This window comes from Neopsephotus bourkii, unplaced genomic scaffold (genome assembly GCF_033783945.1).
Source record: "Neopsephotus bourkii isolate Nb327-2 ecotype Australia unplaced genomic scaffold, CSIRO-AGI_Nbou_v1 NB_1511, whole genome shotgun sequence".
NCBI classification, from domain to species: domain Eukaryota; kingdom Metazoa; phylum Chordata; class Aves; order Psittaciformes; family Psittacidae; genus Neopsephotus; species Neopsephotus bourkii.
In genome coordinates, this window is record NW_026901987.1 from 2,184,543 (window position 1) to 2,202,036 (window position 17,494).

Sequence of the window (17,494 nt, forward strand, 5' to 3'; positions counted from 1 at the left end):
CATGCTGGCCTGTCAACAAAAAGTATACCCTAATACAATAACCACTCCTACCACATGAATAGCTGCTGCACTCTACTCCACCATCTTCTGTCACATGTATTTGGTCAGGCTTAGTACTCAGGGCAGGAGCTGATGACGACATCTATTTCAAGTGCGTTACGTTATGGGGATTTCTAAAACCTAGACCGCGAAGATAACAGGCTGCCAGCTTTAACCTGTTGCTCTTTGGCATGCTTAAGGAACACAGCAATGACTTCTGCCCTGTGCCACTCCCCTCACAAAACTTAAGCAGCGAAAATGGTTCCTTCTGATCTTAGCTCCCTTCCATGTCCTATATTCATGCTTCAAGAGGTGTGAAAAGGGGACTGCTCGGCTGAATCACACCTCACCATCAACCTACTGGGCACAATGCTGTAACCTTTTCCTTTTCCCCTTCCACCTGTTAGCAATTATCCACCAGTGACAGCTACATAAAACAGTTTAAATTTTCACACTGACACGCAATCAAAGGCATTTCCAGGAAACAGTCTTAAAAATAAAAGGAGATTATGCAACAGAATCCCCCTTGCTACTTTGATTTGTATTACGGCGATTGTTTATAGTGCCTCTTGAGAGCAGGTCAGCTGTCCAAAAGGAAACACCAAAACGTCCTGAGTAACAGCTGACAATGCTCAAAATTCTTGCTCTTAGCTCTGCATTACATAATTTTTCTGCTGCAGGGGAGCATCCGAAACATGTACTGCAGCCGTGGCAGCCCCTCACCCAGCAACCCTGCACGCAGCAAACAACCCAGCTCTAACAGGCATCGCATTTTTAACCTTTTAGGTATTTCCTATCCAGAATCACTTCCATATGACTCCACAGCCTATCATGACAGGTGTTTTGATTTGCAACAGTTACTACTAAAATGTATAACTATTTAATAGCAATCAATACCTTTAATGTCATCATACTTTAAATTTTGAAATATAGATACTGTTACATGCAGGAACACATTACTACAAACCAGCAATACAAAATTCTCAGTGTCACTTTAACAATTTGTAGCAACATTTTGTAGTCTAAAATTTAAAGAGTGCTATCAGAAACAAGCATATGAGACAGTCAAAAAGCATTCTAGAACAGGAATATATTTCTTTGCCCTGACTAGAAATAAATCTGAATTGCAACTTCTCTGTGGTCTTGATCTTTTGCTTCTGAAATTTAGGCTAAGTATATACTTACCTAAGCAACAATGCCTACATTACATATAATACTTTGATATTAGAGATTGTTTGAATGACAAATCTAGATAAAAATTTCTCAGCTTTTCATTTGCGGTGAACTTTTTCATTATCTTAGGATTTGGGAAATAAGACTATGCATTTAATAGAATTCTCTGCGGTGGATACTTCATCTGGCTGCCACAGCTCATCTCAATATTCAAGATATGATTGATCCACCCATGACACAAAATTATGCGCACATTTCATTCAACAACACTGTTATAAAATTAGCTCAGCTGAAATAGGCTTGCAAAAATATCTGAAATTCTCATTTCAGATTAGCAACATTTGTGAATTTAAAGAACCCAGGACATGTGTTGCTGAAATATTAGACATGGCTGCCAAAAAGTTAAAATAATCAGGGTGGGGTGCAAGAAAGAAAAGGAAACTCTTTGGGGGCGGGGGAGGGAAGGGGAGGGAAGGAGGGGCCAAAATTACTGTGTTGTAATAAATGAATACCTTTAAATGAAATATCTTCACATTAGTAGCATGAGAGAAGAGCAAGCTCTACTAGGCAATGCCATTTTAATTAGTATAACTACTGCAGACATCTGGCAAATAGCTTAGACAAAGCAGAAACAGACTACGAATCAGCAAATACTTATTGCTCCAGATTCAAGGCAAACTTCAATTGCAACATTATACAATACATCATTTTTATTTGAAATCACAGAATCCTAGAAATGATCACTGCTATTTATCTATGCTCTCTTTCACAGTTTTGATTTTGTTTTTACCTCTATGTCTCCTTAAATTTTTTTTTCCTCATTATATAAACTAAAAGATTTGCAACTGCACAGAAGTTACGATACGATAGCTTGATGCACTGTGTCAGGATTTCAGTGGCTTACAGGAGTTTAAAATAACAAAAAAAAGATGATCAAACATCATAAACATACTTCCTGGCCTCAAAAAAATCCAAAACCCAACAACCAAATACATTTCACATACTGTTGCTTATTTTCTACCATGAAATTCAAAAGGAACATGAAACTTCTACCTTGCCTTGCCCTATGTACTCCAGAGAAACCAAATTCTATGACTTCTTAAGGCTTCTGATCTCTCCCCCTGCCAAATATTCAGACCAGCCAAGAACTCTTCTCCCTGCCCTTTAGCAGATGTTTGCGTCTCCCTTTACACTTTCCTGTTTGTGCACAGTACTCTCTCTTCCTTATGCACCTACAAGACCCAAACTTCTCTCACAGTCATAAGAGTGCCAGAAGACATTTTAAAGTTAAAACATGGGTCTGAATTCCAGAAGAAGGAAGTGATCTGGGGAGACAAAGGTGGGATTTCTGGCTTTTATTGATTTTAAAAGTAGACAGAAAATTTACAGACCTAAGGTATCTGTAATTCCTATCCACTTTCTAAAGACACTCCACAAAATCTGTCTATTCTGAGTCATCATTTATGCAGTGTCAATGCTATAAAAATTTTAATGCCATAGCACAGCTTCAGATGACAAAATTACAATGGCAAATGCATGTTATATGCATGAGATGTCTGATGTTGCCAGTGAAGAAAAGGCTGTACTTGAAGGGGTATCTGCAAGATGCTGCTTAATTGGTATGTATCAAAAAGGTGCTCTGATTATTTTTCTTGATCATATTACAAATTATACTTAAGATTTTTTCTGTTTCTTTAAACATATACCTACTTAAGACTTCTGTACTTACTAGGGTTTTTATTTTTCATATATATATATATAAATGTTGGTGCTTATTATCTATACTATATATTTTATATACTATAAATTGAAAACCAGCCCACTAAAAGATGATACTTCGCTTTGCCATCTGGGTGCTGAATACGACGACTAAAAACTCATTTGCCATGTTGTTACACCAAAACAGAATTAGTTGATCCCTTTTTCAGTTTCTAAGTTTTGCAAGCTATTAACATAACATAGCACCTTGAATGAACGGAAGTTCTAAACAGGTTTAAATAAGGGTGAACAGAAAAAAAGATCAAATAGATATTTAAAGAAATCTAGTTCTGCCAACATTTTACCTTCAGCTGATCAAATTTGCATTTTATGACCTTGGTAGCCTATCAGTTCATGGATGAAAAGCAGCTGAGGCAACACATTACGAAAACCCCAATGATAGCAGACGTAGTACTCATACTTCTAAAATAGCCCTGCCCCAAAGCAGCTGACTCATGGTAACATGCCTGTGTGGCGCCTCCCCTCTCTGGGAAACAGCTGCTTTACCATGTGCTCAGCAGAACTTCAGGCAGCAGCAGAGATTAGGTCGGCATTTGTGCTGCTCCAAGGAGGAAGATAAGTTGCTTGCTTCACTAATAGGCATAACCCAGGGAAGATCAGGGGAGCTGGGTATGTGGCAATAGTGCTAAGGAACATAATGGGGTGGGATTGAGATGGAGGTGCTTCTCTGGGGGTCTTGGAAGTATAACTAAAAGGGGAAAAGCATGTTAAAAAAGTCCAAGGCTGAAAGCCTTGTGATGAGAGAGTACGGAAAGGAAAGGTAAGAAATTGGCAACACTGAGCAATGTACTCATGAATAACTGCTTTAAGTATACAGAAAAATATAATTTAATGGGCTGATGATCACATCCCTGCCACATAACTATTAACCTCTTTAAACCCTCTTAAACCTTGGGATTCTTATGGAAAAGCTGTTCTGACAACCAGAAAACTTTAAATATACAGCCCACACTTATCTGCAGACAATTTACTTTTTTTTTTTTTCTTTTCTGTAGTGCCAGTACTGTCTCTTGGCTTATGTAGTTCTCTCTTGCTAGTCTATGGCTGCAAATTCATCTATAGAAAATAATTGTTCATTTCCCAGGTTTCATTCTGCAGGCTAAAAAAGCTGTGCCTTCACATTCTTCATTTTACTGTCCATACCATCCTAGTAGCTCTTCTTGCTAATATTTCAGGGCACACGTTTCTTTCATATGGCTGTTCAGAACAGTATGTTGAATCTATGATGAAACCTCAACAAGGGCCTGTAAATAGCATTAAGACTTCCTTATCTTTCCTGGAAATGAAGTCTAAGATTTCAGTTTTTCACAGCTGCATTACATTAGTGACTTATACTACCTGGGATTAACCTGCATGCATCTGCTAAAGTCCCATGTTACCTTATTAACAGAAAGTGTTGCTAGTGTATGATCCACATTGCATGACCCTGGATTTTACCCTATTTCTGTTTTTAATTCCCAGTCACAACAAAATTCACTCTATGTGATACCAGAAGTCCTCCTCTTTATGAATAGTTGCTTGTGATAAATCATTAACATTAAGTTTCATTATTGCTTATGTAAGAATTAAATAAGAGCAAATTTTGAGGAAATTCATTGTTACACTTGCTCCAATCCTATGCCTTTTTTCATTTCTACAGGTTTCTATTTCTCTTGCATCTTTTTCCAAATTCACCTTGGAACTCCCATCTTGTCAAATTCAATTAAAATAATTCAGGTAAAGAACAGCTAATTGACTTTCTCTGCCTAAGTAAGTAAAACCAGTACAGCTTATTTTGTGAAAACAACATGGCATTCCATTTCACTTCCTAATTACTTTCTGAAAGTTTCAAGGCTTATTGGAAGCCTCAGTGCTGCTACATGCAGCAGACTGTGCATAGACCAGAGGCACTCAGCTTCTAGAGTTTATTTACAAGGCTCTCAAATGTTGACACTGCAAAACTTCATGCACCTCTTCACTTTCCTTGCTCTTAAGATCTTCTTTATGTCATGGCAGGCCAGGACAGTTTGAAAATTACAGTGGAAACCTACACTGTAAATTAGTACACTAGTAAACTTTCTAACTGATTTGTTAGCCTTAATGCCAAGTAAGTTTTCTTTTCATGGGTAGTACTATTGTTCTTTGGAATCTGTTTTGTTTCTTTTTTTTTTTATTACATTCTGTGTCTTTATATGTAAACTTCAATAAACTTACTTACAAAATAAATTTGTTTTACAAAATAAGCTTTTGTAAAAAATCATATTTTGCATTCTACTTTAAAATACCAAAGAATGTCAAGATTTACAAGGAAACTTCCTCAGATTACACAAATTTAGAATTGGGTTTCTAGAGCTTTTAATGTATCGCTAGACTAGTGGTAGATAGTATTACTTGCATCTGCTGCCTCTGACAAGTAATTCTGAAGCAACTTGCATACTGCTGCTATACCAGTTCAGACTGATTATATTTATTTTCAAGGCTTTGAAGGAAATAAATCCACTTTAATTGTAAAAATAAAAAATAATAATAAAAAAGAATGCAAAATGAAAATGATATGCTGCTAGCTAATTATAGACTTGGGATATGTAAGAATTATTCATATATGCCCCAACTTAAATTATCAGTCATGGTGCCTCATTACACTGATTTTCTTTCTGACAGAAGCCTCTCCTAATAATTCTAGTTTGCATTAACTTAAACACAACAGAAATACCTCATGTAGGCACATTTTAGCTCTAGAAAATTGTAGCCAAATATAAGAATTAAGTGGATTACGAGTTATTTAATCACAAGTATCATGTGAATTTGAAGTTCTATATGTAATGTATTTAATTTTTTGTTCTATTAATATTTGATTAAAAATGGGTGCTTAAACACAACAAAGATCAGAGCAAGATAATTACCCAGAGAGGGTATTTTCAACCTAAGTCCATTTTCACCAACTGTGGTATTGTAATAAAAGACTGCATGTACAGTTTTGCTCTGTAAGATGACTCTGAACAAGATCAGAAAGGAAAAAATCATGCATTAATAGAAGTAAATCTGAACTAGAAGACTGAATCCTTTACTGATAAAAGTAGGTTTATAGTGAAATATCATGCTCCTCTTCATAGAGACACAATTGAAAAAAATTGCTGGGATAATTCCTAGTTCTGTCCTAGAGCAACTGGAGCAAGAAGTATTTTAGCAGTCTGATCATTATTCCAGCATCTTAACCAACTGACCCGTTCACCTGGTCTGCGATACCTGGTATGATGATCTCAGGGACATCCAGTATGTTGCCAAATGAAGCAGTTTTACGATGGCCTCGTTTAGGTTTGGAATAGGCTGAAAAAATACACATATACAATACACATGCAAAACACTAAAATAGCAATAGCAAAATTATTAAATTCCTAATATTGCATTTTTCATAAACTTGGTTAAACTATAGTTCATGCAAAAATGTCATGCAGAATAAACTGCATTGCCTTCCACTCATGCTTACACATAGTAAAGCAACTGTTAAAAAGCAAAAAATGCAAAACTAGCCATCATTACAACACTGTGTAATTAGTTATAGTTAGCAACACAAAAGTCAAACACAGAAAGCAGCATGGCAATAAGGAAGGGAAAACCAAATGTAACTATCCAAAAAGAGAACATATTAAATTATTTCAGATCACCTGCATATTCAGAATAAATTCATGATTGCCTGTATTTATTTAACATTTTCTATTTAGTGTTGGGTACAAACTATTTTATAAACAATATTAATAGTTGGGTACTTCTGTTTCTTTAGATTACCTCATTTCAAATGAAATCTCATCTGTCTCTGCAAAAGTGCATACTCTATAATTACATTTGATAATAATTCCTGCCTTCCATTTTTTTGACCTATTAGTGAAGAATTTTTGTTTTGTAAACTGGGTATCACTAGCAACCTTTTAATTTTTGAATGATGCTCGAGAAACATCATCTACTCTGTAATAAAATCTAATAATACATTTTTTATTTTTGTTTTACTACTTGTATAGATTAAGATAAATAGCTCCCATTTCGAGAAAAGTCTGAATACATTTCCCAAAGTTAGAACGTTGCAGCGTATCCATCTCAAACTTAAGGAATGGTGATGTGCATTATCCGATTTACACTTAGCAATAGATGGAACAGGAAGATTAAATAATTCTTGATCTAATTTACTCTTAACAACAGCTCAATACTCTCCCAACCACAAATTTTTATTTTTTTTTTTTCAGGTTCACAGCTCTTATTTCTGTCACACAGTTCACAAGAATTAAAAAAAACCCAACAAAGCAAAATCAATAGAGTGCTGTTTCAGCTCGGAAAAAATTATAGTCAGATGGGTTTGGCCTCATTTCTAGTAGTCCACTAAGGCCTGAAGCAATTTCTTAAAGAAAAACAACCCTCAATTTAGTATACTCAGCATATAATTTTGTTTCAAGAAAAAGAAACCCTACAGTAATTAAACTAAATAAAGAAACCTTAGCATATTCTGAAATAATAATTACTATTCAGGACAATGTACTTAAGAAGACAAACCAGGAAAATTAAAAGCTCACACAAAGGAGGGCTAGGTTATCTCCACTAAGTTAAAAAACTTATACTGACTTTAGAGTGTCAGCGACCAAAGTGAGTCCTGACATATTTGAAAATAAAACCAGCATGTTGTTATTATCAGGTAAGTACACAGCTGCCTTCTGTGTTAGGAAACCCTTAGAGATATTCACGGTGAGATGTGATACACAATCATTCAGTCAAAGACTGACAATACAAAAGACAAATCTTGAAATAAGGCTTTAAAATAAGAACATAAAAGTAAAAAATGTTTTTAGGCTAAGATAAATATTATTTAATGAGTAACTTCAGTATTTAGTAAAACAAGATTCTGCAGTAATCATAATACAACGAAGGACAAAAATAAAACAGTTGTGGTGCACAAGAAAGACAGAATATGATGTAAATTTCCTTATTACTGCTCCTTGATTACCATAATTTTCACATTGGTAGAAAAATACTAGGACAGCTAAAGAACCCTGGACTAACTAAAGAAATTTTGTTTCTTATTCTGTGGTTATATACCGTAACAAAAAAAAAGCAAGCTTCATAAAAGAAATTTATCACCTGGAGTTTGCATAGATTAAGAAACAATATATTTGATGAAGAAAAGAGACAAGAAAGTGTTTGCCAAGTATACACATTTTTATTAACTCTCTTCTAGGAAGAATAAAGATTGTTTTCACCATGAAAGCATGTATTTATACTTACACATCAATTCCAATTCACTCAAAGAGTCAATGTTTACACACAAGTTTATAAATATCTAAAGCAAACCTGGCAAAACATCTGTAGCTTTTGTTTTGTTTTTAAAGAAAAGATACCAATGCTTTGTTGATTGGACCACTAAAAATTTTAACTGTGTTTCTTTTCCTGAAATCTGTCAAAGTGAATTTTAAAACTTATCTGGGAACATGCTGAACTTTAAACGCAACTCAATTTTAAAATACTATAGGAATAACCTTGAAGGAAATGTTATTTCAGAAATAATTTACCCTAGCAGAAATGGTATAACATGGTTTCAGATACAAAGGAGAAAGTTTTGCATTTGAAATAGGACTGATATTTAGAAGTCTCATAACGATTTTTTTTAAAAGCTGAAAGTCTAATTCAGCAAAAGTAATCTCTTCCACAACCTTAAAAGCATCCAATTAAAATACTCAACCTTGTCAATACTCAACCATGAATGAAGCTATTTTTCCCCACAATTAATAAAGGACAATAAAGACAACATGAAAAGTGAATGATATTAACATTCTCTATGACTATGCACATTCTACATCTTCCTTTCTCCTTTCCCTCCTTCCAATTCCTTAGTTTATCCCCCAAGCATCCTTTAATTTTACCTGTGATGGAAGCTATTCTTGCTTCTATTTCAGACATGTCAGCACTCATCCTTTTGGCTTCTCCTGAAACAAGGGATGACTGTGGTCGTGCACGAACATCTGACAAGCTCTCCACACTGCTCCCACGAGATGGGGGTAAACTCAAGCGGCCAGCATCACCCTGTTTCAAAAGTTAAATTTTTAAAAAGAAAAAAACCCCAAACCTGCAGAAGCCCCTCCATGATATATGCCCAGTATGTACATTAAAATCTATTTCTAATAATGTGCTGGTTAAAAGTGACAAGTTTTAACATTTATAATTCAAGAAATGGTAATAATATAGCTACTAGTTGCAGGAACCAAATATCTGAAATGCTCTGAAAAGTCTAACTTTATGCAGATGAAAGTAGAGTATAATTAGGCCGATATTGTCACAAGAGAATCTTTGTATTTTTTCATCCTACTTGAAAACAAAACGTAGTACTTTCAAAATTCACATAACTTTAATCTTTTCATATTATACTAATACTTTCATTCTAAATTAAGGCAGTAATTTTCAAACATATATTTTATATATACATACATATATTTAACCTAAAGAATTCCTTTAAAATTAACTGGGGTTTTTATTTCATTTGAGATGATGTTAGAGACTTCCAGCTTACCTTTCTGAAATCATTCACTACTCTTCATAACTTTTCATGTTCTTTTCTTATAACTAACTGGCTCCAATTTTGTATTTTTGAAAGATGTTACGGCACTTTTGTCCATCTTTATGGTTCAAAACTGCACATGTTGGCTTACCGGCTGCTTAGCTGTATTTTTCATTTGTTGTGCCAATTTTGACTCCAAACGTTTAATAGTATCATTTGTAGAAGCTCCTTGGAAGTCACTTGGTTCCATGTTAGCATCACTCTTGTTACTTGTGTTTGTAGAAGTAATGTCCATGAATGAACCTAAAAATCAGTAACATGGAAAAATACTTGAGGATTTTAATTAAAAATACTAAAATACTTCTCTTCGTTTGAGCATTCTCAGAAGCTTAACTCTGCTTTAAAGCACGACTTTCGAAAACTTTCAATGAAAGGCAAGCTGCAAGACTGCAACAGATCCATTAATGTAAAAAGAGTAAAAAAGAATACACGAGTAAGTACTATAATGACATTCCAAAGTCAATCTTTAGCTTGCTCTCAAATTGTTTTGGTAGATGCTATAGTAACAACACAGCCAGCAATCTAATTCACAATTAATGACAAAGTCTACCGTTAACCATAAAGGACCACAAATACCTGAAAAATAACAGGCAATACATATTCACAGTTTCAAGTCGTAAATTGTATCTTGAAGTCATGTGCTGAGGGCTGGAGAACAGCTAGCACAGTCAGTACAATGTTACAGATGAAAAGATTTTGAAATATATAGGTCACTAAGTTGCAAAATAGCCAAGGAAAGTTCAACCAAAGTAACAGCAATTTGTCTGGAGGTGGAAAAAAAAAAAGCAAGCACAACCAAGCAGTGGAAAATAAAGACAGCTATGATTAAAAACAACTGAAGTGAGAAAACTGTACTCTAGAGAAGATCAAATAATTTTTATTTTCTATTATTAAAATAATTCCTCTGAGGGCAAGACTACCCGAAAAATCTATCCTGCAATTTGTTCCTTTCTCCTTTCTAGGGATTTCCTTGCACTTACATTTAAATGGCTGCATTTCCTGCACCTGAACATAAAACGACTGCAAGTTTAAATTGTGGAGAACATAACTGAAAGCAGGTGCAGTTTTCAAAAATGGCAAAAAATTAAAAAATGTCAGCTCCTAAACACTGCACGTGAATGAAATCGTGTCAACTGCTAGCAACCTTCATGGGGGGGAAATAAAAAAGGAGGACCTGGACATTCAGAGACAGCTTTTATTATATGTGTATTCACCAGTAATGGAGGTGTAGCACTGAGGGGGCTGAGTACCACAGGTGACACCGATCTCAGGCAGGCTCACCCTGGAAAAAGTGAATGACCTGCTTCTGCAGGATCAGCCCAAAACTGACTTCCACAGCCACAGCGTGTGGGTAAAAACACTGTTGCTTTGTTTAATCTCACACTGCAGCCTGGCTCCAGCTTTAACCATCATCTCCCTAGTCAAAACCCCCAGCTTTTTCAATTTGCATGAAAAATGTGGATTAAATCACGAGCTTGCCAGGACAACCAAAGCACAGCATTTGAAGGGTGTATCCTCCAAAGCCACCCTACCACCAATTCTTGCCATCTCAGGCAGCTGCCCACAATGTCCTGTTGCATTTGCAGGCTTATGACTGAACGCCTCTAAGTCAGAATCCCTCCTAGATGTTTGATGCTGTGCTGTTGTGTCACTGGTTGCTTGAGACTGACCCAGGAGATGACAATCTTGCTCAGAATGCGCGGGTAAAGCCCTTCCTGAATCTTTGTTAGCGAAGACAGGCCTTCCTCATAGGAGATTGAAAACTCCTATCTTCAAACCTGGGCTGATGGAGCTCATCTAGCCTTCTAAGGTCTTCAATCTAAGAGAAGGACACTTACAAAACCTACGACCTGAGGACTTTGCTGTCACTGTCCTAGCTATCTAGGCCATGCCAGTTAAACCTCAGGTGTAAAGGGTGGGGCCAGTTCTGCGCACACTGCGCCTCACCTAAAAAATCCACTGTGCAGGCTGGAAGGGCTCACTCTCACTTGTCTGTATGGACAGGTGAGGGTCGAAACAGGAGGTGACAAGGCGCATGGGAAGCTGCAGATCCAACCTTGCATGCAGGTGGATCAGGACTTTGGTTGCTCAAGATTGCCTCAGCAGATGACAGTCCTGGTCAGAAACTTCCTGACTGCCTAAGCAGCCTTTTTTCCAAACAGACTTGCCTATTCCACATGTCCTTAGTCATCATGCTTGTAGTAAGCATGGGTAAAGACCTTCCCAAATCTTTGCTCACGAAGCCAAGACATCAATTCTCCAGTAAAGGTACACTTCATTAAACCATTTGGCTGAGAACACTAAATATGATGTGGCATGAGGTCTTAAAAAACAACAGTTTTTTGCCAATGCTTAAGTTTTTGGAAAGGTTACCTTTCCCAGTTTGAGTTCAGAATCAGCATGAGAATGTGCTTTATAATCCATCTGCGTAATTTCATGTTGTTCTTTTACTTATACAAGCATACCTGTACTAGTAGCAGAGTTGCTTTGGCCTTCATCTGAATACTGGCAAGGATACTGCAGAGGTTCATCAGCTCCTGGAAAGTACTGTGAAAAAATCAGCAATGATTTGATAAAGAAAGTAATTAACAATTGTTTTGAAATTATTTAAATAGTAACTCATAAAATTTGTAAATATAAATTACAGCTTAATTTATTTAGAAGAGAAAGACATTTACTTATTTTTAGTAATGCATTTAAATACATCTATGACTCTTCTATTTATTTCCCAAAATCTATTATGATTTAGTATACGTCTCCCATAAATAGAGGAATGATTTCCCTTTTTTATTGTAGTAACTTGATAATCTCTATCAAAAAGATAAGAGAAAGAAAATATGCAAACCCACTTTTTGAGTATGATAAAAGGCATGCCGTTTATAATTCTACTTTCAAACTTCACAGGTTAAGAAATTACTAAGATACTAAAATTTTTATACCCGCATCAAGTGTGTCATTATTTTAACAATTTCCTCCATGGATGGTCGTTGTGAGGGATCCTTGGACCAGCAACGGGTCATTAGACTCTCAATTGGTTTAGGTAAGTTTTTGATCAGTGGTGGCCGAGTACCTGTAAGTTAAATTAGAAAAAACAATTTGTTAGACTATAAGATGACTGACAGTGATTGATCTCTCTCTGGTATTTTGATAAATAAATATAGAAAACCAAACAGTTAATTGTAGTCTGAAAGAACTGGCCTGTACTTGATTTTCTCTCTTACAAACAAAAAAACTGACACAAGTTCCTTTGTCTTTCATACAAGTTACAATTACTACAAACAAATAGTAAGAAAATTAAACTTTCCTTCAGTAATGTTTTGAATAAATTCATGACCTGACCAAATGCAACGTATTACCATGGCTAATGAATAAGCTATCATTTTCTAAAAAATAAAGCTTTAGAACAAACTAGGAATCAAGTAGCAACTTGGTTCCTAATGCCCTACAGGAAAAAAAAAAAAAAAAAAAAGGTGTGTATTTTTAAGGGCTGATTTTGTTCTTAAGAACTTCCTGAAAAATTATTAAGCACTGAAGTACCATTTCAGGTGACTTTTTCACGGCCTATACACATTTTTAGTTTTGTTATACAATGCTTAATGTAAAATACTATTCAGCTGCGTTTCGGTTCAAGTTTCTACTCTTTTTACTATTTCAACAATGAATACAATCGCAATGAGTAGATATCCAGTTGTGTTCAATACATGAGATGTAGTGACATTTTGCATAGAAAGCAGTGAGTATTTAAAAATGTATTAACTGCAACAAGTAATACAGAAAGAAAAAAAAAAAGTTGTGGGAGGGATAAAAAAAGACAGGTAAGTTTTTAAAACAAAAATAGGGACAGACAGGTGATTTGTCTTCCCCTAAAGGATACTCCCACACCTTACCAAAGCTTTCCAGTTTATGACTACTAACTACATTTATGCTTCCTTGCACAGGTAATTATTTTATGCAAGACACTCATCACTCTTAAACTCAATGGCTCAGTGAAATGGACAATCGGTTCCTTCGTTCAGAAATGCCATTTGCAAACATCTATCTTTGTTTATTATTACAACTATAATGCTCATCCAACCTATCACCGTCTGCCTGTAATCGTGTGATCCCTTGCCAACCTGACCTTTATTTCCTGTAACTCCACTAAAGTGATAACCAACAGTGGCGGACATACTGGATGCGTCTGGTTATGATGACTGCAACTGACTCAAAGTGGATTCAGGGGAGACTGGTAACACCACAAGAGCCAAGGGCTAATTTAAGCAATGCACCCACCCAACTACAGTGTTGGTCAAGGTGCAACTGAAGTTCCAAGTGTGGAAGAAACCAACATCTGTAGTCAGTATGCAAATATCACTATGAGTCAACTATCTTACTGCATGAGCAGTGGACAGTCCACGGCTCACTGAGCTCTCCTGCATGGCAGAGGGCTGTGTGCCAGGATCTCCCCTTGAGTAGGGAGGTCTCTCAAGGTTACTCCTTGAGGTTGAGAGAATCCTTATGTCAGATACTTGAAGAGCTGAATTGAGAGTGTGCTGAAACTTTTGAAATCTTAGCTAAGTGATATAAAGGATTGATTGTACACATATAATCTTTTAGACATAAACCATTGACGAAGTCTGGATTGAGCCACACCTAAACTCCCCTCTGAGAAGTAGTTTAGAGCACAAGGAAGTCCTTTCTGAACCTCATGACTCAATGGAATGTCTCCTTGACAATTTTGTCTGACCCTGTCCCTCTATGCAGTAAGTAATTGAGTGTACTTTGCAAGTGAATCTTGTTAAACCACTGCTGTATTTAATACCAAACTTTGTTAAATAAACTGGTTATATCAATAAACATAATGCTATTTCTCTGAGTGAAGTGCATCATTCCATCTGCAACAACTGCTCCTTTCTCTTCTTCATCAAACAGGATGCATGTGCTCACCTTATGCTTTTATCATTTAGTACTGAAGCAATGACACTTAGGCAGAGTGCAGGCCTTCACTACTTGTTTGTTCATTACACCTTCCAAACAAGTCTGTGCTTTCTTTAATGTTGATTTCACAAATGGCAGAAACTCTTTGCAGACATTCGCTGAACTACTTCACTATCATTACCTTTCTGAAAACTGCTTTGCTATGGTACCTAAAGCCACACTATTAAGAAAGTTACACCACTAGCATGAAGATAACTATGGCCTATTATTCTGACCCACGTTGTATCGCTGCTTTCTTTTGTCCATTTTACTCCAACAATTGTCTTCTGTTTATATTCTAAGCTTCTGAGAATCTGGTCTGTGTAGTACCTAGCACAGTAGAGTCCTGCTCCATGATTGCAGGTACCTAGATAAAAACCTAAAACAATTAAAACAGCAGGACAAAGATAAAAGCAGATGAAAAACAAAGTAACATTGTCTATGCCTAATGGTCCTGCAGGAGTTCCACGTTTTCTAGCATTTCTAAAGACAGGTCAAGCTACTTAAACTCATACATTTACTGCAGATGCCCAATTAGAAAAACAATTAGAAAAAAAGAAAAAGACAAGACAACTTGGCTACTAAAATTTTCATCCAGACAGAGGAGCTGTGGGGGTATTTTTTAGCATATGGTTCAGATCACTTTTAAAATGTAGCATCATAAAAAAAAAGAACATGGCTCCTTTTGCTTGTTTGTTCATACACTAGTTACAGGGGCAGGAAATGCAAGCACTGCAGCAGCCAAATAACATAAACCCCACACTGACACAAAAATGGTGGTATCTAAGCATTAAGTCTTTATGAGAAAAATGCATATTTTAAGCGTAAAATAGAATACCTAGTAATTTAAAGCTACACAGTTAAGAGTGTTTAGCAAATGTATAGGTCAAATACACGAATTCAATTGCAATTAAGTATTTTCAACTCACCATTGTGAACTGCCCACATTATGCGGAAAGCTGGACCACCAATCTCATCAAAAGGTTTCCTACGGGTTATTACCTCCCAGAGAATAATACCCCAACTGAAAACGTCACATTTTTCACTGTAATTGCTACCTGGAAGAAAGCCATTGATATAATTTGTCTCTTTATTATATAACACATTAAAAAGAACAGTTTGAGCTGATAAATAGCTCTGTATATGCTTCCTTTCACTTCTCATTTGTTTTGCTGAGAAAAAAAAAAGTTTTTTAAAGACTGTTAATTCATGCTAACTTAAATCTGAAATCATTTAACCATAGGACCGTTAAGATGCTTCCCTCTGGAAATCAATCCTCTTCACTTGGAGTCATCCCAAAATGATAAAATGTGTCAGTTTTCTTATGTCATATTTATAACATTTATTAAGTTTCAAAGATCCCTTCAAAGATAACTGACTATGCTTGCTTCCCCTAAATATTCTTCAACTCACTTCTTCCATGTTAGTCACAATATCCAGCCAATAACACCTCTGTCATATCCACTGCTCTTTATTACAAGTCTTTAGCAGAACTAGTAAGTTACCATATGTACAAACTGTCAGACTCCTCAATTCCTCACCATCTTATTTCCTCCCTGTTTATTACTCTTACTCTTTTCGTCATGTCATTACTAAAAGTTCTTCAGCAAAAAGTACAATATTTCTAAGACTCCCACTGAAGATGCAGAAGACATGTAGGTATATAGAATACTGAATAAAAATGTTCAGACACTGCAAAGAAAGAATGTATGCTCTGTAATCATAACTTACGCATACTAAAAAGAAACATGAATGAATAATGACATGATAATAAACATGTGTATGATAACAGATGTGTGAACGTGACAGAGATCTGTTCATCTGTCTTCAAACAAGGATCAAATTGCCATCAAATGGCCAGGAGATTTTTTTGTTAATACGTAGTCTGAAAGCATCAAGACAATTTAATAAATAGCAGAATTAAAGAAGCCTAATTTCATGTGGACATGCACCATACAACACCCAGTTGCAACAGCCTGCATCCTGCCTGTAAGCAATCTTCCTCTGCCCCCATACCTCTGACAAACTGTGCAAAGAAAGCAGCATGTTCACAGGCCAGTTCTTGCAGACCAGCCAGTTTGCAAGGCAGACAGGAGAGACGGGCTGCAGCATAAATCACAAATTCTAAGGCACTAATTTGTACTTCTCCCAGCTAGTGCATTTACAAAATCATTTAAGAACTTGGCATCTGCAAAACTCCTTACAACTTTATCAAACTAGATGAACATGTGAAATGCTATTCTCCTGTTTAAACAATGAAATTTATTTTGCTGATGAGAAGCCTTGAATTAATTCTGGAAACTGAGTCCAAAAGAAGTGAAAGAGTATTCTGTATTATTTCATTATGTAACAGACCATGGTAGGATAGACACAATGACACAGTCAATCCTTGCCTTATTATCCCAAAGGAATTTTTAAATAGTTTTTCATACATGGAATTCCCAGATTGGACACTTGCTCTCTTTCACTTTATCCTGATCTAAGTATTATTTTAATTTAGACAGTTTGATCTGCACAAGACTTTAGGTGTCCTAATATTTAATATGGGGGGGGCTCAGGGGGTAAGTGGAGGGGAACAAATCTTAATATTAGGGCAAGAACTTCAATGAACCCTTTACCACCTACAAATGATACTTCTTGTGCCTTTATTGCTCTTATCGAAAAATGTCAGTACTTGAACAGTACTAAAATATTGCCATTTATTCCATTGTTGAATTCTGATGCAGTAGCACAAGCAAACAAATTTTAACAATTTTGATATTTGGCGTGATTACTGTAGTAGTTTAATGACTGTTTCAAGAGTAATTCGATATGCTACCTGACAGAAGCTACTAGATTCCCTTCTTTCTTGCTCTTGTGTAAAGATTTGTGTCACTAGCTTTCAGATAAAAGTACATAAAACCAACTGTAAACTGAAGGCTTTTGCTCTGTCCAACAATAAATTTGCAATACAAGAATTCATTGTCCTGCCTT

General features: G+C 35.9%; 1 protein-coding gene and 1 long non-coding RNA gene across 9 annotated transcripts in view; one reads left to right on the forward strand and one right to left on the reverse strand.

Annotated features, from left to right (window-relative positions):
* MAP3K7 (mitogen-activated protein kinase kinase kinase 7) overlaps positions 1-17,494 on the reverse strand; it is a 49,215-nt gene that overhangs the window by 14,471 nt on the left and 17,250 nt on the right. For 5 of the 8 annotated variants that reach the window (XM_061369816.1, XM_061369825.1, XM_061369817.1 and 2 more), the window contains 6 exons: positions 15,451-15,579; positions 12,505-12,635; positions 12,031-12,112; positions 9,657-9,808; positions 8,874-9,033; positions 6,217-6,297 (listed from right to left, as the gene is read on the reverse strand). In XM_061369816.1, coding sequence (XP_061225800.1) covers positions 6,217-6,297; positions 8,874-9,033; positions 9,657-9,808; positions 12,031-12,112; positions 12,505-12,635; positions 15,451-15,579 — 735 coding nt within the window. Of the gene's footprint in view, positions 1-51; positions 2,356-6,216; positions 6,298-8,873; positions 9,034-9,656; positions 9,809-12,030; positions 12,113-12,504; positions 12,636-15,450; positions 15,580-17,494 lie in introns of those variants that run through there. The other 3 variants (XM_061369818.1, XM_061369819.1, XM_061369824.1) reach the window with 2 other exon arrangements.
* On the forward strand, positions 2,366-4,928 carry LOC133221147 (uncharacterized). Its single transcript, XR_009727908.1, has 3 exons — positions 2,366-2,551; positions 4,631-4,707; positions 4,817-4,928. It is a non-coding gene; the product is annotated as an uncharacterized LOC133221147 (long non-coding RNA).